Source organism: Pocillopora damicornis, chromosome 14, assembly GCF_964200805.1.
Source record: "Pocillopora damicornis chromosome 14, jaPocDami1.2, whole genome shotgun sequence".
Taxonomy (NCBI): domain Eukaryota; kingdom Metazoa; phylum Cnidaria; class Anthozoa; order Scleractinia; family Pocilloporidae; genus Pocillopora; species Pocillopora damicornis.
Window position 1 is genome coordinate 6,353,536 of NC_142683.1, and position 21,622 is coordinate 6,375,157.

At 39.1% G+C, this 21,622-nt stretch overlaps 2 protein-coding genes across 13 annotated transcripts in view; one reads left to right on the forward strand and one right to left on the reverse strand.

Moving 5' to 3' along the window:
• The window catches only part of LOC113676098 (uncharacterized), a 43,247-nt gene extending 26,289 nt beyond the window's left edge, over window positions 1–16,958 (forward strand). For all 10 annotated transcript variants that reach the window (XM_089193164.1, XM_089193165.1, XM_089193169.1 and 7 more), the window contains 17 exons: window positions 1,353–3,824; window positions 4,312–4,421; window positions 4,769–4,824; window positions 5,221–5,366; window positions 5,850–6,158; window positions 6,755–7,066; window positions 7,388–7,693; window positions 8,190–8,492; window positions 9,103–9,405; window positions 10,279–10,590; window positions 10,838–11,301; window positions 11,489–11,583; window positions 12,200–12,356; window positions 12,964–13,033; window positions 13,763–14,034; window positions 14,483–14,654; window positions 15,542–16,958. In XM_089193164.1, coding sequence (XP_089049290.1) covers window positions 1,353–3,824; window positions 4,312–4,421; window positions 4,769–4,824; window positions 5,221–5,366; window positions 5,850–6,158; window positions 6,755–7,066; window positions 7,388–7,693; window positions 8,190–8,492; window positions 9,103–9,405; window positions 10,279–10,590; window positions 10,838–11,301; window positions 11,489–11,583; window positions 12,200–12,356; window positions 12,964–13,033; window positions 13,763–14,034; window positions 14,483–14,654; window positions 15,542–15,885 — 6,203 coding nt within the window. In that variant the 3' untranslated portion in view covers window positions 15,886–16,958. The remainder of the gene's footprint in view (window positions 1–1,352; window positions 3,825–4,311; window positions 4,422–4,768; window positions 4,825–5,220; window positions 5,367–5,849; window positions 6,159–6,754; window positions 7,067–7,387; window positions 7,694–8,189; window positions 8,493–9,102; window positions 9,406–10,278; window positions 10,591–10,837; window positions 11,302–11,488; window positions 11,584–12,199; window positions 12,357–12,963; window positions 13,034–13,762; window positions 14,035–14,482; window positions 14,655–15,541) is intronic.
• A 272-nt stretch (window positions 16,959–17,230) lies between these two features.
• On the reverse strand, window positions 17,231–20,548 carry LOC113676099 (uncharacterized). 3 transcript variants are annotated; one of them, XR_016182743.1, is made up of 4 exons: window positions 20,334–20,548; window positions 20,064–20,152; window positions 18,667–19,144; window positions 17,231–18,183 (listed from the first exon to the last, which is right to left on the reverse strand). XR_016182743.1 is itself a non-coding variant. In XM_027192718.2 (3 exons), the coding sequence occupies exons 1-3, from the start codon at window positions 20,406–20,408 to the stop codon at window positions 18,919–18,921; spliced, it is 390 nt and encodes a 129-aa protein (XP_027048519.1). In that variant the 5' UTR covers window positions 20,409–20,548; the 3' UTR covers window positions 17,231–18,918. The 3 variants fall into 3 exon arrangements, 1 of the variants encoding a protein (XP_027048519.1); XR_003446671.2 differs by having other exon boundaries at window positions 18,565–19,144; XM_027192718.2 differs by having other exon boundaries at window positions 17,231–19,144.
• Window positions 20,549–21,622: the final 1,074 nt, after the last annotated feature.

Genomic DNA, 21,622 nt, shown 5'->3' on the forward strand with positions numbered 1-21,622 from the left:
AAACAAATAATTTTGGCTACCGATTTTCAGCGAATTTTTAAAGAACAATTTTCTTTTAATATAAGTTTCAAGACAATTTAAAGACTCATAAATATTACGTACTAAAATGCGAAAGTTATACACCACAAAATTAATAAATAGGCCTGAAATGAAATTCTATTTTGTTCTCAATTATACGCTGCCTAGCAAGTGACCAAAATCTACCCAGGCGGAAATCCAAAATGACGGTGGCAGTCTGGGCTCAGTTATATCACTTAAAACTCGTTCTCGTTTGTCTCATTTGATAAAGAGGGAATCATCAACGTTTTCATTAAGACAGTATTGCCTTGATTTTCCAATATTTACAATGATAGACAGTAAATTTCACTTTTCACCCACATTTACTTCCAACCTTTTCTTTTGAACCAGAAACAAAAATGATATATGTTTAAAACACGACATCATCCACCCTTGTTAAATGTAATAGCATGATCATTGCAATGGTAATGCCTTCTTATCCCAACGTTACTTTGTTTCTTTGCTACATTAGCGAACACTGAACTACTGCTCGTACTCTAAATATGACAATCAACCACAAAATTCCCTAAACCAGACAACATTAAACATAATGCAAAATCATGTAAGTCATCTGTCAATTCACGAGTTTGCTCACAGAGCCCTTTAATTAATTTATCATTTGTTAATCACTCGCATGATTGCAGACCGAATTGGAGTCCACTTAGTCCTATCATCATCGTTAACTGATTTGTTCACAAAATATATCAACGAATAACTAGGCAGATATATAACTAAGTGAATAAATAGATAACAAACAATTGATTAACCGAATAAAAAACTGAGCAAACATCTTAAACGTATAAAGCCGTTTGTGCGTTTTACTGATCATTACGAGTTTTGGGTGTCTCCTGTCTTTTGGTGGATTTTTTTTATTATTGTTTTTAATGTGGCTGTTTCACTTTGGATTTCTGTTAAAGGCTCATCACGTTACAAAGTTAGAGTAACAAAATTATAAGATTAATCCATTCTCTATAGCCTTTAGACAACTTGTAGTGTAAACAGGTTTTATGACTTTTTAGTTAAGAGAGTAAGTTTCTAAAAACAATGAGGTGTTGCGTCTGTAGAAGAGTATTGCAGGGTAGTTTGTTTTTATCCTCAAGGTTGATAATGTAAACTGGCCACCATAAACAGTTTCTATAGCTAACGTTTCGAGCGTTAGACTTTCGTTACAGCTTCAGACACTCTTCACTGTGGCCAGTTTACGTTATCAACTCAGTTGATAAAATCAAATTATCTCAAAGAAATTTGTAGATTTCTCGTGCAAAATTAACGTAATTCTCCCTTCTTCCTTCTAGTGGATAAAAATTACAGTGAGTGGTCTGATTTTAGCCCTTGTTCAGTATCTTGTGGTAATGGCACGATGAAACGGACAAGGAACTGTAGCCTACCATTACCAACAAATCGTGATCAACACAACTGTTCTTTTAATGGACCCTCCGAGGAAGTAAAGTCGTGCTTTTTACGGGAATGTCCGCTGGACGAAAACTATTCACAATGGTCAGTCTTTAACAATTGTAGCAAGACCTGTGGTGGCGGAATCAAGAAAAGAAGTAGGACTTGTTCAAACCTGGAGTCTGGACTCGGTGGTAGAAATTGTTCTAGTCTAGGATTGACGATCGAAGTTAAAAACTGCAATACACAACCTTGTCCTATAGATGGAGGGTACAGTGAGTGGATGGAGTTTTCACGATGTACAGTTTCTTGTGGAAATGGAACGAGACATAGAACTCGAAGTTGTTCCCGTCCACAACCTAAATATGGTGGGAGGGACTGTGCGCATTTAGGATCAAATATAGAAATTGCGATTTGCAACAATACTTTTTGCCCGACTCACGGGGGCTTTAGCGAATGGTCAACGTTCAGCAAATGTACAAGAACATGCGATAAGGGTATTCAAATGAGGTCTAGAAAATGTTCTAATCCCGAGCCGAGCCATGGAGGAAAGGATTGCTCGAGTTTGGGAGCACATGTAGAGACAAGGGTATGCAATACTCAACATTGTCCAGTAAATGGTGGATTTACCGAGTGGACGAGATGGGGTGAATGTAGTAGGTCATGCGGAGTTGGAATTAAAAACAGAACGCGATCCTGTAGTGATCCTATTCCTATGTATGGCGGAAACGAGTGTGATGGAGATACAATCAAGTTTAAAGTTTGCAATATTGATCTGTGCCGGGTTGATGGAAACTATTCTTCATGGTCAAAGTTTAGTGCTTGTAGCAAAAGCTGTGCTGGTGGTAAAATGAAACGAACAAGAACGTGCACTAATCCACCTCCAGATAATGGAGAGGATTGTTCGCTGCTTGGTTCAGCAATAGAAATTAGAAACTGCAACACTTTTCCATGTCCAATAAATGGTAATTATTCATCGTGGTCTAACTTCAGTTTGTGTAGTAAAAGTTGCGGTAATGGTACGATGGAAAGAACGAGAAATTGTTCAAATCCAGAGCCAAAACACGGTGGCATGAATTGCTCTTACTTAGGCCTTCCAAAGGAGGTAAAAAGTTGTAACGCATTTCCTTGTCCGATACATGGTAATTTTTCTTCCTGGTCACTTTTTAGCGTTTGCAGCAAAAGCTGTGGAAATGGGAAAAAGACCAGAACTAGATCATGTTCAAATCCTGTTCCAAAACATGGTGGTAAAAACTGTTCTGCGCTTGAACCTCTAAAAGAGGTGCGTAGTTGTAACACCTTCCCCTGTCCTGTTCATGGAAACTACTCGCCTTGGTCAAATTTTAGCAGTTGTTCTAAAAGTTGTGGTAATGGTAAAATGGTACGAACACGAAAATGTTCAAATCCTACGCCAAAGCATGGTGGAAGAAATTGTTCATTGTTTGGGCACTCGACAGAAGTTCGAAGCTGCAATGCATTCCCCTGCCCAGTTCACGGAAATTATTCGACGTGGTCCAATTTCAGTGCATGTAGTAAAAGTTGCGGAAATGGGACAATGTCACGATTTAGAAACTGTACCAATCCGAAGCCTCGCTATAAAGGAAAGAACTGCTCTTCGTTAGGGGCCCCAGTAGATATTCAACTTTGTAATGTTTTTCCGTGTCCGATACACGGCGGATACACAGTTTGGGGAAACTTTACGCAATGCACGTTGTCATGTGGTAATGGCACCATGTATAGAACAAGAAACTGCTCCAATCCCGCACCTCGACATCGGGGCGAAAATTGCTCAAAACTTGGACCAGCTGAGGAAATAAGAGCATGTAACGAGCATCCTTGTCCAATACACGGTGGCTACACGCAGTGGTCGGAGTTCAGTCAATGCTCGACTAGCTGTGGCAATGGCACTCATCGGAGAACGAGGCTATGTTCCAATCCAGCGCCAAAATTTGGAGGTAAAAACTGCTCTCTGTATGGTTTGGAAATCGATGTCGAAAGTTGTTATTTGATTCCGTGTCCTTTAGATGGTGGATATAGCACGTGGTCAAACTTCACTGAATGTACCAAATCATGTAACGTCGGAAGACATACTCGAACTCGGCAGTGTAACAATCCTGTTCCTAAACACGGTGGGAAAGATTGTTCGAGCCTTGGTTTAGAGACAGACGTACAATTATGTAACACATTCCCCTGCCCCATCCATGGGGGATACAACGAGTGGAGTGGATTTGAGTCATGTACACGAACCTGCGGAGGAGGAAAGCTCATAAGGAGACGTTCCTGCATCAATCCGCCCCCTGCCCACGGAGGAAGAAATTGCAGTAGCCAGGGTCCAAGTATTGAGTCCAAGTCATGCAACACGCAAAAATGTCCGGGTACGTTTTCCTTTTTTCTGCGGGTTATTTGATAAACTTGAGGTGTCACATGTATCTCCCCAAAAGCGTTATACCACGCCCATGAAGGAACTGCGGATGAGGCTGTAACGTCATGATCAGTTTACTATCTCGTTTGGGGCAACTCAGTGTCACCTTGACAGTTACGTTACCGATGCATGACCATTTGACATTGTCAAGGAGTAACGGCATAATCTGAGATCGATTAACCTTTTTGTTGTCTTCAGCTACCGTTTCAGACACTCAGGAGTTACAAAATACTTAAGAAAAGCTGAGCAAGTTCAGTATAAAAATTAAAATGAGAGGCTACACTCATGACCTTAACGAGACTTTGAGCAGTAACTTCTCTATACGTCATTTGGTCTTTCGCTAAAAATCCACCTCAGGCCTTTTCTGATGTAACTTTTGCATAAGACCCATAAATTTTTATGGAATGAAACAACTTTGTTATTGGAAACTATTTCCTCAGATATTGTTTTCAAGATAACAATAAACTTGACTTCTGAGAAATGGGACCCAACTTTAGCTGCTGGAAAAGGCCGGAGCTTTGACAGGTTGACGTTAAAAATCCATTATGGGGTAAGTGATTGAATTTCACATCATTACACCATTCCATAGTTTTGATTAGATTACTTTCAAGTGCGGTTAGGACGACCCTTCCGTTGTAGTATAGGTCATAATTTATCATCTTCACTCGTTACCCTCTTGCTCACGGAAGATATATGTTTAAATCTGAAACGTGGCTGACTAATCATTTTAGTAACCTTCAAAGTTGAAGAATAAACGGGAAACTTCTCTTTTTGACTTGGTTAATTTTAGGCAGGAACAAATTCCAGAAAGTTAGAGGAAGAAGCAAAAGTAAACCTAACAAAACAACACTTTTCACATTGGATCACAACATAGCAAACATTGATGGTTTCTTTTAGGTTAAAGCGATTATGGGAGAACGGGCAGTGTCTAATGTTGGAGATTTCACCTTCAGGTAGGAAACTATTGGTTTTTTTTAATATTTTTCTTTTGTCTGTTTTTTTTTTTTATGAAATTTGTCAACTGATATTAACCATGTTTGGAACTTGAGATCCAAACTACTATGTGGTCAAAGCTGATCACAGAAAAACAAAATTATTTGAAAAATAAAATTATTTGATCCTACGGCTACATACCTGTTGACTATTTCAATTTATTTATTTCTGTCAGACTTCTCCGTTAAAATTCAAAATTTTCCTGTTAGTCGTTCGCGGACATGTTTGCCTTCCCTCTCGTTCCTTAATGTTCTCCGTCCGTTGCTTTCTTCTCGATGAGTTCCCTTCTTCCTTGGTTTTCTTGGTCTTTCGATCCATTTCTTCGTTTCTTCTTATTTACTGTTTTTCGTTTAAAGACAAGGAAGCGTCATCGTAGATTTCTCTGTCAGCCTATTTCACCAACCCTACCAAGGGATTACCGCTCTTCAAGATGCCATCAGCATCGACAGGAAAATAGAAAATACACTTACGGTCTCACCTGTAAACCTCATTTCACCGGATGGTAAGGGTTATCTAGTGTCACAAAAGCAGTTATGCACATTTGCCCTCAGCCGCAGCTCGTCTTCATGTTGAAGATTCGTGAAATTTGCTAAGAAAGTATCCTGACGAGCAGAATAAGAAAGATGGTTAGTTTGAGCTCCAGAGTAAAATAATAAAAGATGTTTTTAAGTGTTATCTCTTGCGTCCGCGTGAGAAATTGAGCCTTAGACTTTTGAATTTCGCACTCCATTGCTCTCTACAACTTAAAAACAAGACAGGTAGATATGCATTACTTTTTTTGCCACAGAATCAAACAGATGAAGACAACATACACTTGTGAACCTAATTGTGAAGGATATTCAGTCCAGGGAAGCCGTTTTCTTTAATTTTTTCTGTCTACGAAGTGATCTTCAACTTACCAAAAACAACGGATCATGCTAAGTAAATCTTTTTTCGGTAAACGCTGTACTAAACATTAATCATTTCCGTTGTGTTATTTTTGTAGTCCCATTTATGGCACCAGTCAACATCACGGCTATTAATTCAAGCTCCACCTCAGTTCTCCTAACATGGCTACCAATTCCGAACGAGTATTCCAACGGTCCAATTCTGGAATACAGAGTTACTTTCTGGGAATTAGGAAGTGATAACTCAGATAAAAGGCTATGGAAGAAGGTGATCGACGGGGAAAGACTGTCCTCACATGTGACTAACTTGGAGAAGTTCACCACCTACCAGTTTAGAATGGCAGGTGTCAATCATCGAGGAGTCGGAGTGGACAGTGAACCAATTGAAACAAAAACAGATCAAGACAGTAAGTACTAATTACCATATTTATACTACTGTTTTTTCATTAATTAAAAAGTGTCACTCGTTTCTTATATCTAGCCAGCTCTTACACAATTCGAGTTAAGTTGAACATTCTGCAATTTTAAAGCCAGTAGAAACCAGAATAGCGGATTTCACTCGTTAAGTTATAATCCCTCTATCACTTCGTTTGTTTGTTGAATATTAGTACCTCAATAAATCATTCACAGACTTACTTTGTCTCTACTCATATATCTCTCAACAAAGTTACGTTGATACTTATCTTTTTTGTATCGTCAGACATGTTTCTGAACAATTTCTCCCCTTGGTGCTTTAAAATGGATTGTACCTCAGTAGTTAGGAGTAGTCTTAAGTTAGGATCAAGTGCAAATATTGCTATTCATTTAAAGCAGTATTGTTCAGTTTACTTGTGTGATTTAAGGTTAAAACGCCTTTAAATTTTTTGTGTGTGTCGCTAGCTTCCGTAGGCTGTTGCTTTCACCTGAGTCACCATGGTTGGTATACCCAATCACCATAAATTAAGCTTTGCACGCAGAGTGAAATTTACGAAGTCAAATTTTCTTCATTTGATGCTCTCTTCAGAGCCTAGTTCATCGCCGTGGGATGTAAAAGCCAGTGACAAAAGCAGCACAACCATTTACGTTAATTGGTCTCCGATCCCCAAACAGTTCATTCATGGAATTCTATTGGGTTACCATGTTCATTACGCTAACTTGGATCCTAATGGATACGAAGACGTCATTACTCGTACATACCCGACTGACCCAACCAGAACCTGGGCTCTAATTACAAACCTGCTTAAGTTCACATCATATCAGATTCAAGTCAGCGCTTTTACAATTAAAGGAGACGGGCCATTGTCGGATACAATCTTCGAGCGGACACAGGAGGACGGTAAGAAATAAATATCAAGAAAAATAGTGAGATAAGAGAAAAATTCCTGAAGATACGATCAACACTTATTCTGGTGTGCAACAAAGCGGGATTTGAGGACGTGAATCAAATGGCGCATTTGAAGCTGAGTAAAACAGGACCTTTTCCTCAATTTCAATCTTTTATGTCCTCCAAAGGGCGATATTTGAACCTCTTCGGTCTCCACCAGAGAATGGGAAATTATGAATAAGATTCTTGTGCGTGATGCCCCACTTTTATTGGCATAACTTCAATTTTTGACGATAGTTTTTTTTCTTATGTTCCTTCCTCGCTTTCTTTCAGTCCCTAGCCGGCCCCCAGGAAATGTTAAAGGCAACAATCTTACATCCACAAGCATCGTGATCCAGTGGAGCCCAATCTCCTCGCGCTATGCACACGGTGTTCTCCTGGGTTATAAAATATCTTATGTAACAGCAGACGCCCCGAATAATCGAACGTGGAGCGAAACTGTAGTCAACCAGTCAGCAACGTCAGCGGTTATTGCCAATTTACGCAAGTTCACAACGTACATGGTATCTGTTGAAGGTTTTACCAGCAAAGGAAGTGGAATTGAGAGCAAATGTGTGGCAGTGACCACGGATGAAGACAGTAAGATAATGACTGTATATAAAGCTGCATATGCAAGTTTTACTCGATGAATTTCCGTTTGTAAGTTGTCCTCGGCGGTTAAGATGGAAAAAAGCAGAAACTTTCTTTGCCGCGTTCCCTTCCCCAAAAAGGACTACGGCGTTCTGAAGCGAATAGGCAAAAGGCATCCAGACCATGTCAGATTTGAATGTTTGGACTGCAACAACAATTAATACACAAGAATATCATAAAATATATTCATGTAGTATGAATTTATACATTTATACATATATCATCTTGCAACATCTATAACAGACATAGTCGCAAGCTCCTGACTAATAACGAAAGCACTACAACTAGGAAATATAAAAATAGAAAAAAATATACATATTAATAGATAAATAAATCGAAAAAGGTAAACATCACACTACCTAAGATAAACTAGCAACTACAGACAATAACTGCAAATTTTAAAATACTTCGGCAGACATGGTAATCTCTACGTTAACTTTTGCAGGACCCGATACCTTCCCTGCCAACGTCACCGGCTTCAACAGAAGCTCCACTTCTCTGTTTCTTGAGTGGAAACATATCCCTCCACAACACAGAAATGGCATTCTCCAAGGTTACAAGATTTCATATTTCTCTAATAGCTCTTATGAGACAGTCTCGCATCAGACAGTCTACGGTTCAAGGACGTCGACTACCCTTGAGAACTTGAAGAAATTCACGTGGTACGTCATCAGAGTGGCCGGGTACACCAGTAAAGGACTCGGTCCTTCACCTCTACAACCTTTAGTGATAAGGACAAGTGAAGATGGTAAGTCACGTGACTCGTTCTACCTCACTTCGCTTTCAGTATTATGCGTTTCTTCACCGTACTTTCTTTTTTAAAGTTTAAAAAATGTTTGAAAAAAGGAAAAAAGAAAAACAGCACAACAAAATATAGATGGCTAAGGGGTACGATTTGAGTTCCCTGTTCATTGGCGTTCACCAAGAGATCATAATCTCTTGCCTTCACCAAAGTAGGTTTTAGGCGCAGAAGAGTTTTATCCGTGAAGTGAAAAGTTAGAAACGCCAAGACCGAATGATTAAGAGTATCATAGTATCGATAAATAAGGCTAAATTCATTCACTGAATTGAACTCGTGAAGGTATTAGACGCCTTTACTGGCTTTGTTCTTTTGTCTTTTTTTATCAGCGATCAGTTGAAGGTACTCTTTGGATACTTTACTCTGAAAACTTTTTATAGCCATGCTTGTATTCGCCTGTGATTTCCTTTTAAAAAACCGGGTATACTGAGGATTTCATGTGATCGTGCTATGGGCAATCAGCGTCCAGCACGATCTGGCTTGGCTTGCAAGAGACTTTTCACTGCACTTCTTGACCAACCAAGATAAATAAAAGCTAACGTATGACATTATTGTTAAGTTCCTAGTAAACCTGTGATAAAATTAAAAGCTCGTAACACAAGCCACACGAGTCTCCTTGTGGACTGGAAAGACATACCACTTGACTACGTCCATGGGATACTATTGGGCTTTAGAGTGCTGTTCTGGCGATTCAATGAGTCACGTGACACGTATGAGATCAGAGAGGTTCTTCCTGATGAACGATCCGTCCATCTAAAAAATTTGTGGATTTACACCAAATATAAAATACAAGTTCTTGGTTTCACGGCTGCTGGCGAAGGTGCTGTTAGCGAGGAAATCGAAGTCTCAACTGATGAATACGGTGAGTTTTTGCCTTTAATTTAGATCCACCTAACTTTGTTGAGGCACATCAATCTCCTGTCAATGTTGAAGCGATGAACAAGACAAGTCCCACAAAAATCGAGGTACAGTGGAAACCCATCCCAGATGAATTTTACGTCCATGGTATACTGCGTGGTTACAGAGTACTGTACAAGGCGATAGCCGCTGCAGACGAGACGCCAGAGGAATGACAGATGAAAAAGAAAGATATTACATGAGTGTCTATTCATCGATGTTCTCCGAGCACATTATGTACCCGAGATCAATTTCTATTAGGCAAATGCGAATATGATTTTCAGTCCGCATAGGCGAGCGAAAATCGTATATACTGTAGTTCTAACCAAAACCAGCTTTTGGCGAAACGGTTTCCCGGTGATGTACTTAGTATGATTTAATTTCCGTCTGGTCAAAGGGTAGCAACATGGAAAGTTACGATAAGTTGATAACGACCCGTTGCTCTAAGTAATACAGCAAGAAACCATCTTCAAAGAAGGAGAACAATTGCCTTCCTTTTCTCGGTTTTTCTTTGCTTCTCTCCTCTTTCCATTTAGAAGAAGCTACTTACGATTTTCGAAAAATATTGGAAATTGACTATGTGTGATGAGTAATGAGACATGTAAATCTCTCCTAACTTGCTGATCATTCGAAGAGCCTGGATGCTTGCCGGCAAGATTTTCTTCAACACTCACAGTTGCTCTCAAAGCTTCTTTTTTCAGCCTTATGCTTTTTTAATCGGACAATCTCTCAGACCCTAGCAGTATCTTTCGATATACCAGCCTCTTATGGGAGTTTTTCAATTCAAGTGACGTATTTTCTCTCAAAAAAATTGGAACATCTTTCTTTCTTGCACTAGTTCCCAGTAAATCTCCTGTCAATGTTGAAGCGATGAACAAGACAAGTCCCACAAAAATCGAGGTACAGTGGAAACCCATCCCAGATGAATTTTACGTCCATGGTATACTGCGTGGTTACAGAGTACTGTACAAGGCGATAGCCACTGCAGACGAGACGCTAGAGGAAGAGTCGGAAACTAAGATAGTAACAGTATCAAGCTCAAGCTTGTCTGCTGTTCTGGAAAATTTGGATGCATACACCCGATACGAGATCGAAGTTCTGGCATTTACCATTAAGGGCGACGGAGTGAAGAGTGAACCTATACGAGCAGGTATTTCACAAAATTTTCAAATACAACTCACTCCTAGAGGATCATTTCAATGCTAGTATTCAGTTAGCAGGTCAAAACACTGCTTATCGCATTTTTAGATGTAATTTTCAGGGATTAGCTTGCAGATTTTTATTTCAACCTGTCAAGAGACGTGGGAAAACCTACGCTGTTAAGAAGTAAATCCGATCCCCCATCACGAGCTCATGATCGACTCAAAAAAATTTTACTTCCTTTTGTTTCCTTCCAGAAACGTGTAACTGCTACAGCACTGTCTTCTCTAATTGGTGGATCAACCCGCCTTATGTTGACAGCCCCGATTCCAACAAGAGCGGCATCATCACTCCTATCCTAAAAGAATCTGTTTATTCCTGCTGTGGGAACTGCTCTGAGCATGGAACCTCACGAATAGACTTTGAGTACACTGCCTCTCTACGTCCTGCCAGGAAATCAGGGCTTGTTCAGTTCAAGAACGGCTTTGAGGAGAAAACTGAGCTTCATTTTCCAGTCTATGGCTTCATGGATCAGACTCGGTTTTCAGACAATTACGGATTTGTTCCTTTCGTCCAGTCGCCAGGCTTGGCACTGATCATAATCGGAGATGAAAAGGGAACCGCTGCAAATCTACTGCTCAAGTCACTGGCCTTTTGTTTCCCAGTACTCTTTTTGTCCATTGCCATGTTATGGGTGTCCAGTTTGGCCATGTGGTTTGTGGTGAGTAATCTCTTTGTCACCTACTGCCATTTGTGTACAACAGCAATTTTCTATTTTGCCCTTTCTTCTCCCTCGAGATATCAAAGCCTGATGACAAAGCTTGTTTTGAATTTTTCGGTAGAACAAAAGAACACGAACCGTTTTTCATACTTTTCAAGATATACTGATTTCTGTTTTACTTCCAAAGGAAACTGCAGCTAATGAACGCCACTTTCCTCGCAATATTCTACAAGGAAGCTGGGAAGCGATGTGGTGGGCGTTTGCTTCCATGACAACTCTCGGGTAAGACAACTATGACTGGTGATCTGAATAAATTGATGGAGGAAATAGGGAACGAATGCATGAATAAATGGGCGAGCGAGCAAGTAAGAGAGTTAATGCCAGGATGACTGATTGACTGTGGATTGACTGTCTGACCAACCGGCTTCCTGACTGACTGATTGACCGTCTGGCTAACGGACTGAACGACTAACCAACAGATTGACGGACCTAACAACGAAATAACAAACCGATTGATTGACGGAACGCCAAACTAATAGAATGGTTCGTAAGGAATTTCAAAGCTGACGTTTCAAGCGTTACCCCTTCGTCAGAGCGAAGGGCTAACGCTCGAAATGTCGGCTTTGAAACTCTTTACAGTGGCCAATTTACGTTATCAACTCAGTTGATAATACTAAATTACCCTGTTATACTCTCCCACCGATACAGCACCTCAATTTCTTTAGAACCTTATCCCCTTTAACACAATGGTCCACCGATCAAACTGATCGACTTGTGAATAGATCAGATGCACATACAACAAGTTGACAATTTGTTGTAACGTTAGTTGGAAACAATTTACTGCTAGGTCGATCTGTCTGCTTTTAATTGTGCAACTGCTTTCGTTCTTATTCGGTAGGTACGGTGATCGGATTCCAAGGACTCCGTTTGGTCGCCTGGTGGGTTTAACTTGGATCCTTTTAGGCGTCATCATGGTGACTTGCTTTAACTCTACCATGACAACACTGCTGACCGCGAGAATTTTGGACAAAGAGGTTAATTTATATGGAACCAAGGTGTGCATAAATTTTTACACAATTGTTTTCATTTTTCTCATCAAAAAGAAAACAAATACGTGAAGAAAATTTTTTTTCTTTTTGTTACATTGACCTGCCCGTTTTGAACAAAAAACATTTTTGGAATCAAGTGTGCAAAAGAGCAGTTAAGAAGAACGCTTCTTGAGAGAACAGCGAAAAACCTTATAGTAAAGCCTACCAATTAATTTATACGCACCAGATTAAGGACGACAAACTACTCCCTACTTGACCCTTAAGGTGACTTCCTCTCAGTTTATTCGAAACTTCTTCCATTATTGATTCTTTTTGGAGAATCCCTAATTCAGACGATCATATTACGCAAGCGGTATGTCAAATAAAAAGTAATGAGAGTATCTGGCGTTGAGGGCGGAATGAACGTTGACACATTTCACAACCTGTTCAATCACTTTGGCATTGAAACCATTTGTAAAGAGCCGACCAAACCCCGTGTAGAAAGAAGTATCAAATAGCATCTAGCATTAATTTTACATTAGTTCGAAACATTCCAGATATATATATATATATATATATATATATATATATATATATATATATATATATATATGTGAGTATCGTTTGTTTGCAGATTGCTGCAATTCAGAATTCATCCGGGTATCGTATTGCTATCAGGAAAAATGCCCGAGTCAACCCCGGTGGTAAGTGATATTTTTGTAAATGATGTATCTGTGATGAGCACTTTGGTGTTGATCTAAAATAACATTTCACTGAACAAAGATACTTCGACCCTCCGTTAGCAGTTATCCTGAAATGTTAAGTTTGACAGCAGGAAGCCAGATCGAGGATAACGTAATGTTGCTATTTCTTGTTTTTATTTTCTTTCTACCCTCCTCCACTTCTTTTCAAACTTTGCACTTGAGTCGTTTAACTAAGTTCTCTAATTATTAGAAATTCAGAAAGAAGTTTTTCGTTGCTGATACTAACAGTAAGCAGGAAGCGTGTCATATGAACTTCGTAATAGCCCTCACTCACCGTGGAGTCTTTGTGGCTCAGTGGTAGAGTATCAGAGCGCGGAATCCGACGGTCTGAGGTACGATTCCTCATGGAGACTTAGAATTTGTTCTTTGTCCCACGCTCGAAACAAAACGAAAAACATCTTTCTCTATTTCTTTACTGAGCTCAAACCTTACCATCTTTCTTGTTCTATTTATAAGAAGTTGTTGAAATTCAACCTTCTAAAAATCTAACCTCCTCGGCTCTGGGTAATACGTATAGAAAAGGCCATCGCTCTTATTTCTCATTACCCACGGTTTTTGTTTATGATTAGGACGATCACAAACACAACCTCAAGTAGAACTATTTAAGATGTGCGTTTCTAGTTAATCTTGAACTTTCTTCGAAATATTTTGAATTAACTCTTCCCCTAGGCAAGGAGTACACTAATCTGCAAGAAGTTTACGAAGCTCTAACCAGTCGAGAAGTAAAAGGTATGCTTATCGATGCATACACGGTAGGGAGTAAGAAACATCTATTTAATCGACGGGATCTACGCATCAGTAAGCTACTGGACTACTCGGCTGCATACGGTGTGGTGCTAGGAGGAGAGGCCAAGAAGATACAGAAGTGTCTTCAAAAATACGTCAGCGAGCAGCGCTCTGAGATATCCAAGATTGTGAGGAATAACGTGCAAGCAATCGAGGTATTATTCTATGTCTCGAGTTTAGTTAGCGACAACTGAGGCGATAGGATTTGCCGTGGCGGGTCAAGAAAAGTGGGGCAGGGTTGGGTCCCTTGGGTCTTCTTTGTTTATTTTTATTGTTGTTTTTGTCGTTCTTTCTTCTTCTTTTTTTTTTTTTTTTCAATAAAAAAGCGCGTTAGTTTGAAACTGTTTTAAACAAAACTTCATGTGTCCCTATGAAACATTCCTGGATCCACCTCTGAAAGTGAAATGTAAATGTTGTTGTTGACTAAGTATATAATACTAACTAGTCACACGGTGCATTCAGCTGCATGGAGCTTGTCCTAGTATCAGAAGTATGAAGCGATTCGCAGTGTTGGTACACTCCCTTTGCAAAATTAGGAGTATCAGTCTATCGCAGGTTTGTGAGTTCATGCATACCCTAAATTTTGTTTCGTTCCTTCCATAGATTACGCCTAAAAGCATGTCTGTCGAGCGCTCGAGCAGTCTGTTTGACCCGAGGTTTCCCACGTACGTGCGTGCGCTGATCGTCTGTGGTGTAATCCTTGGTGTGATGTGGCTAGTAGGAGCTAAGTTTGAGTTTGCTAAGAAGATGGGATGGGTAAAGTTCAGGAAAAAAGGTATTTCCAGCACTAAGAAAAAACTGATCATTATCTAATATCAGCTAGTCCCCCAAAATATAGTTTTTGATATGATTTTGTCAAAGTTTACAAAGTTGATGTTCATCTTATAGCACTAAAACTACCTTTGATTTCACAGAGCTAATAAACTTCATGGATATCCCAATGGAAAATTGGGAAAAAGGGGATTACATAGTGAACTGTAGGAGTATTGTTCTCAGTAATTCACTGCGAATCCCTATTGCGCATAGAATCACGAGTAAGCAGCGCACGCTAACCAAACTAAAGTGGATGCTTTTTAAATTTCCAGTGACAGACATTGGAAATAAAACAGAGCTGTGCTCCTGCAGTTCACTATCTCATCTCTAGTTTCCAAATTTTTATCAAAGATGTTCATGAAATACAGGAGCGTTTATTAACAATTATAACAGGAGTGAGTGGAGTCCAACAAAATCGGGCGAACGCGAAGCGAGAATCCGATTTGTTTATCACGAGTATAATTACAGACAGAATTGGACGACATGAAGTCCCGTTACCAATTAATCAAACTTATGAAAACATTTGAGAAGGAAAGTAGACATCATTTATACGTTCTGATTAAAACGAACAAACAAACAAACAAACAGCTGACTCGGCGAAATGCGCGTCAATGGCGTGTTAACTGTCCCTTTAACTGTCCTATGACACTGTCCAATTACAAGCATATATGCATGACGCGTACACTGTCCTATAGTTAGTGCTCAAATCGGGCTGGTGATAACCAATCACGTTCGAGAATTTTGTTAGTTTTGATTAGCTCTGTAAAATCAAAGGCAGAAGCCACAAATCACCTCCGTAAGATTCCTGTTGGCAGAATGTACTTGAATTCAGTTTTTGCTTCCTTGTAGGTGCAGAGAGTCACTCTCTTCCAAGACGAGTGGAGTTGTCCAGACACAAAGAAGAAATGAAGGCTGATTTGTCTAGAATCGTTGCTATATTCAAGATCAACTGCTCGCGTCGTATACAGCACTTGAGGCAACGCCACAAAAAAGAACTGCTTCTTTTAGCCAAGCTCAAGAGACAAGCAAACAATGCGTTAATCCATAAAGGAACTTTACGGAAGGACAGTTTATTTAACTTTACTTTTGGATTAAAAACACTCGAGTTAAATCATAATTCAGAAAGAAATGGTCTAACAAAGCATGACTCGTCACTGAAACAAGACGATGAATATATGGAAGCCATCGTGTAGGGAGTGTATATAGTCGTCAACAGAGGCAGATCCAGACCTTGAGCTAAAGGGGACACCCGGTTTTATGTCGTTTGCCCAGCCGGTTTTTCTTCCTTCTGCGATTCCTGTTCTTTTTTTTTTATTAAAAATAAGGGGGAAGATTCGCCACTGGTCCATCGAGAAGAGGGTAGCAAAGGAATGGGGGAGAGGGGGGGGGGGTCTTAATCCCGTCTTAAACACGAATTTTAGACACATTAATACGTCACTAGCACTTGAAACAGTATTTCACGCGTCACGGATTTTTAAGGGAAAATTCAAAATCTCACCCTCCCTCTGTAAAATTTACGCGTCACATATTTATTTTGGGCTTAATTACGCGTCAAGTAGACACCCTCTGCCACCTTCCAAGAATACTGAATGTATTTTAAGAGAAAAAAATCCACTCTAAACTGATAAAAGCGTACTTAGAAAAAAATCTGGGACTACAAAGAAAAAGGAGTGAAAACTGACCTCCGAGCCAAACAGCCTATATAGCCTGCCAGCAGACGTTGTGTGCGCAGTCATTCCTCCACGCCAACGTCTGCTGTTAATGGGGAAGAGTGATTGCGTGACATGAGGAGCATGACAGTGTCTGCGTAGTAGGCTGAAGCTCGTGTGAAGGGAGATGAAGTATTTGCATTTTCTCTCCGTTAAAATTAAGGCTGATGCTATTTTGAATCAACACAGTTTCTTGTGTCGTTAAGTCAGCAACCTTAACAAATTTCAAATTATTTTAGAAAGGATAGCATTCTCTAAGATTAATTACCTCAACTCACAACTATAACTGGCAAAAAAATGTTAGGGTTTTTAACTGAACCATTTCTATACAAGGGAAAAAGTTTCAGAAATCGTTTGAACACTGTATCATGACAACTTTTCATCCAGTTGAATCACTTCATGTATCCGCACACGGAACCTCTGTATTCATTATAAATTCTTATAGCTGCCTTTAATTTCGAGATTCATAATGAGAATTTTTTATCCTAAAGAAATATTATCTCTCTAAAAAATAGTCATTACTTAATAAAGAATTTCTCTTCTGGTTGATCAAAAAATTTCATTTTAGCGTAAAGTAAAGTAATGCCAACTGCTTTTTCCAAATTCAACATGACTTAAATTCCCTTTGTTTTGGTAATTGAGCCTAGAAGTTCCCCCCGGAATAGCTGAGTAACACACAAGTCTTTCTTGTGCAGTGTGTAAATGACATGGCATGGATTGGTGAAAGAAAAAATCTAACTTTAAAATAGCAAAAAATTATAAGCAAGAAGACATCAAACATAATTAATTATACATCATTAACTTTAAGGAGAAATAGTACAGAAGTCTGTTTGAACTATTAAGGTTCAGTTGATACAATCATTTATTTTCTACACGTATGTAACATAAAATAACAAATTTTTAGTTATCTTAAAATTAGTTATCTTTAAATCTAGAAATATTTTTACACAATAAAAACCACTGATTAAGAAATTGAAAAAAAAAAATGAATGTCTATCTTTCATTTCCCAACCATCATTGTGTTCTTCTACTATTTGATAGAAGGAACCAATTTTTTTAATAATATTAAATAAGGAAATTTCAAAAAGGCCAGTAATAATGTGTTGTGAATCCTAACTTCCTAAATTTGGACCATCATTGAACAAGAATGATTATAAAAATTGGAAGTAAAATGTGGAAGTGCCATGTGAAGCAGATTTTCTTTTTTGAGGAAAAATGATATTTTGGATTTGATTCTTTAAATAATATTCCTACATAAAATGAATGTAAAGTCCACTGATTAACAGAATGAAAGTGTAAAACAAAAGGGTATCTGCTGACTTTCATAATTATCTTTTATACATTTATGTTGATTTGTCCATTACTTTTTTCAATTGATCATCAAAACAAGCTTCAAAACTGATTGGCTGAACACATTTCATTTAACCCCAGCCTTCCAGCTGATTTTAAGCCTTAGATGCAAAAAAAAAGGATCTTCTAACCAGTCAAATTTCCACAATGACTATTTCATTCTTACTTTGCCAATGACTGGCTGTGTGTGACTGATAAATTGGTTGTTTTTTCTTTGTTGATTGCAGGGGAGAAAATGCCCCCATAACTGAAACCAAATTTAGGATCTGTTTACATGGAAGTGGGGGACCCAGGTAGGTAGGTAATCTGTCTAGCCATGGTTGAAAACACAGCAAGTGTAGACAAACAATCTTACAACCACTGGATGCCAGGAAGTTTCTTGAGGTTGTTGTTGTGCTTGCACTGAGGGAGTTAAGATGTCACTACCATGACCTGTGGTATATGGTTGCCAAAAAGAAAATTTTTTTTCCTTGTAAGATTTTTGGCAATAACTGAATACATAATTTAAGCATTTCTGACAGTATAATGTCTTCACTTCAGCATAACATGTGAAGGTGGTATTGAGTTCAAAGTAAAAACATGACAAAAATTGCTCTCAGGGTTTCATTGCTGAGAGGATGTAAAAGGTGGTTAATTATTTAGTTCTGAATGGGACGGCTATGAAATGTGCAAAGTTTTGAAACACATGTTTTTTGTTATTGTTTTGCTCATTTGACATCTTTGAAACATGAACCCAACCCCCACTAGGCAGATTACCCCACCTTGAGACCTTTACATGGCAAATTGTCACCCCAACTGACAGGGTTACCCTACCTGGCAGACTGGGCTAATCCTGCTTGGGTGAGTCACCACACCTATCGTATAAATGTGACCAAGATAAAATAAGAGATTACATGGAAAGGCAAGTTACCTTACCTATCGGGGATTCCCAACCTCCATGTAAACAGGCCTTTTATAGTTTGTTGTTTTCATCACAACCAGTGTCTGTTGTGTCCTTACATTGGTAACAAAAATGGTACAACCTTGTGCTAGAGTCTAAGTCACCAGCTGTGAGCCACAAATTCATGTACCAAAAATATAACAGTCAATCTATACACAATTTTAAATACCAAGACTTCCATGAATTCCTAATTTCTGCTACCATATGTTCCAATATAATAATGTTTGTCAATGTGATGCATCATCACTGCTTTCGTCTTCACAGATTGATGAATTCTTCAGCTGTTTAAGAGCTTCTTCTGCCTTTTCTTCTTCTTTGCTCCACAGTTCATACCTTTCAGAACTGAGGACCTCTTGAGCATGATCTTGAGTCCAGCTCTTAAACATGTCTGCTCCTAGTTCTTTATGAAGTTCACTTCTCTGCATGTGGGATCTTGTCACTTCGTTGCTCATTCTAAACCAAGAACAAAATGCATATCAGTCAGGATCTATCAGGAATTGTATGGCACTATCAGATCATGCTACTTTATTATCATTGATATTTAGAAGTAAAAAATAATTGCACTCATAGACATCAGCACAAGACTCTGGGAAGACCCTCTTGGACCTAGACCTTCTTAGTAATGCACTTCGATTTTACTCAAAATTTTAAACATCAAAATTGGGCTATTCCAGAACATGAGAAGTTGAGAATGTGAAGCCTTGAAATAACAAAAAACAATCAGGCCTAAACAGGTGTTGAACTAATGACTGTACAAGAAAACCTTGGCAGTCTTCTAATCAACCAAGCTATGAGGAAAAATTGGCAGTTAGCCATCACATTAGCTTTTTAAATACCCATATATAAGAATGAATATCAAAGGAGTGGGTGACAGTGGAAAACCTGTGGTTTTGATTTGTTGTAAGGGCTGTCATTGCTCAGAGATCTAAACAGCAACACCCCCTAAATTATTCAAAGCCATCGAAACTTTGAAGGATCAACTCTCATATGCAATAGGTCCATCAAAAAAATAAAGCCTGTTTACAGTTTGAGTGTCATAGAAAAGATAAATTGATACAATTTTAAAGACATACTCCATAATGGTAATGATAATAATGACAATAATAATAAAAATATGCAACCACAATAACAAGGAAAATACGTTCACAGTTATCTTACAAGGACGAGCACCAAACCTCGAAAAAAGTTTTCCAAAACTAATCTTGTTAACCTTTACCGTATTCTTTTAAAGTAAATCATTCAAAAAAACATAACTTGAAGGCATACGAGTGGTATTATGCTCAATTATGTACTCGACAATGAAGAAGAGAAACGGTGACAGTTGCTTTGTTTATCCGCAGCTGTCACATCACATAATTATCAAACTACTCACCGCTCGCTTTCCCTCAACGCACGCTGATAAAAGTTATTCATTCTCTCGGCATCTAAAGTCACATTCTCAGGGTTTTCAACGTCAGACCGCTGAGAAAAAAAGTAACACGTCAGAAAAAAACCGATGGGAGAGAGGAGATAAAAGCATTTAGGGTTCTGTGTAAGTTTCTCATCGATCAGAGAGTAATTCATTGTCTAATAATGCCACGAAAAAATGGTTATTTTCTGTTCTTCTTTTTGTCTGACCAAAGATCATATGCTATGCACTTACCTCTGTAGCTTGAGCTTTACATTCATCAGCAACAAACTGTCTCAAACTGTCTTGATTCCCTTGATCATCAGCCATGTTTTTAACTCCTTTGTTTTGGAAACGACTGGTAAGAGATAGGACACTTTCACTGATCTTACATGAAGCTTTCTCTATGGCACTGTCCACGTTTCGCCCGTGGAGCGTGATCGCCGCGTGCAAAATACACGTAAAAGATCCATTCCACATTAAAACCCTCTCTCCGCACAGTGTTCGTTATGATCTACCTTTCGTGCGCAAAAATCTTTTCCAGCCGCAAGTGCCCGCCTTTGAGATGCAACATTAACGAAGCTCACATCTATAAAAACTACGATCACGGCAAGGGTTCGGTGAATTTAAAGCTTCCCTGATGCATTTGAACACAATATCGCTGAGGTTTGCACCACCACTAAAGCGGGGGCTGACTCGTACGACATACATGAATTAAACCAGATTGTGATGAAAATTCAAAGAGGAACTTAATAACATAACTGCCTTTCTTTTGATTTTCTAGAAGTAGATGGCTTGCTCTTTTGTTTCCTTGTCGAGTTTACGCCCCTTTTTCCAGACACCATTGTTCACAGTTTGAACCACTTACGTGGCTAGCATTCCTGTTTAAACCAGTCTACAATTGTACACGACAATGATACGCTTGTAATTGCACGCCTCTTAAGTTTTGAGGCAGTTGAAGTTAGGAGATCGACGGAGTTAGATCAGAGATTTCACGTAAGTTTCACTCGTTCAAGTTACATAGCGTGTGAGTTTCTCTAAACCCTTAAAGACAGAATCAGACGGAAGTTGCAGCCTATCGTATTTAGTTTCGTTTTCCTTTCGATTTCGCTTCTTTTGTAATTAGCCTCGGCCCATTTTTAGATCTTGTACATTGTAATTTCCACTTTTAAGTTTTCACCGCAAGTGTATAGTATTCAGACAGGTTGACAATCGCATGAAACGCTATTGAACCAACTGGTGTCGTCGATTTCCACACTTTGGTTGACGCTTCCCGAACTCTGGTGCACAACAGCCTATGTCCGCTGCATTGGGTACACGACAGAGATTTAATATAACGGCGCAAAAAGTAACAGACCGTAAGGGACAACTTATTGTAGGGCAGACCAACTGATAACGAGCAGAAAGCCAAAGGTAGTGCAGGATCACCACATTCGCATTTCTTTCCTACTTATCGGTTTCTCGGCAGTCAGTCCATTTGCTGCCTCTACCACGAAATCCAAACCTCAACTTGAATAACTCTGCTCTTTAACTCTTTACACCCC

Excerpts from the sequence above, each read along its gene's own strand:
- LOC113676099 (XM_027192718.2), bottom strand. The coding sequence starts at position 20,408 with ATGGCTGATGATCAAGGGAATCAAGACAGTTTGAGACAGTTTGTTGCT. Across the intron at positions 20,153-20,333 it reads GTAAAGCTCAAGCTACAGAG|CGGTCTGACGTTGAAAACCC; the intron begins GTAAGTGCATAG and ends TTTTTTTCTCAG. Across the intron at positions 19,145-20,063 it reads GCGTTGAGGGAAAGCGAGCG|AATGAGCAACGAAGTGACAA; the intron begins GTGAGTAGTTTG and ends TTCTTGGTTTAG.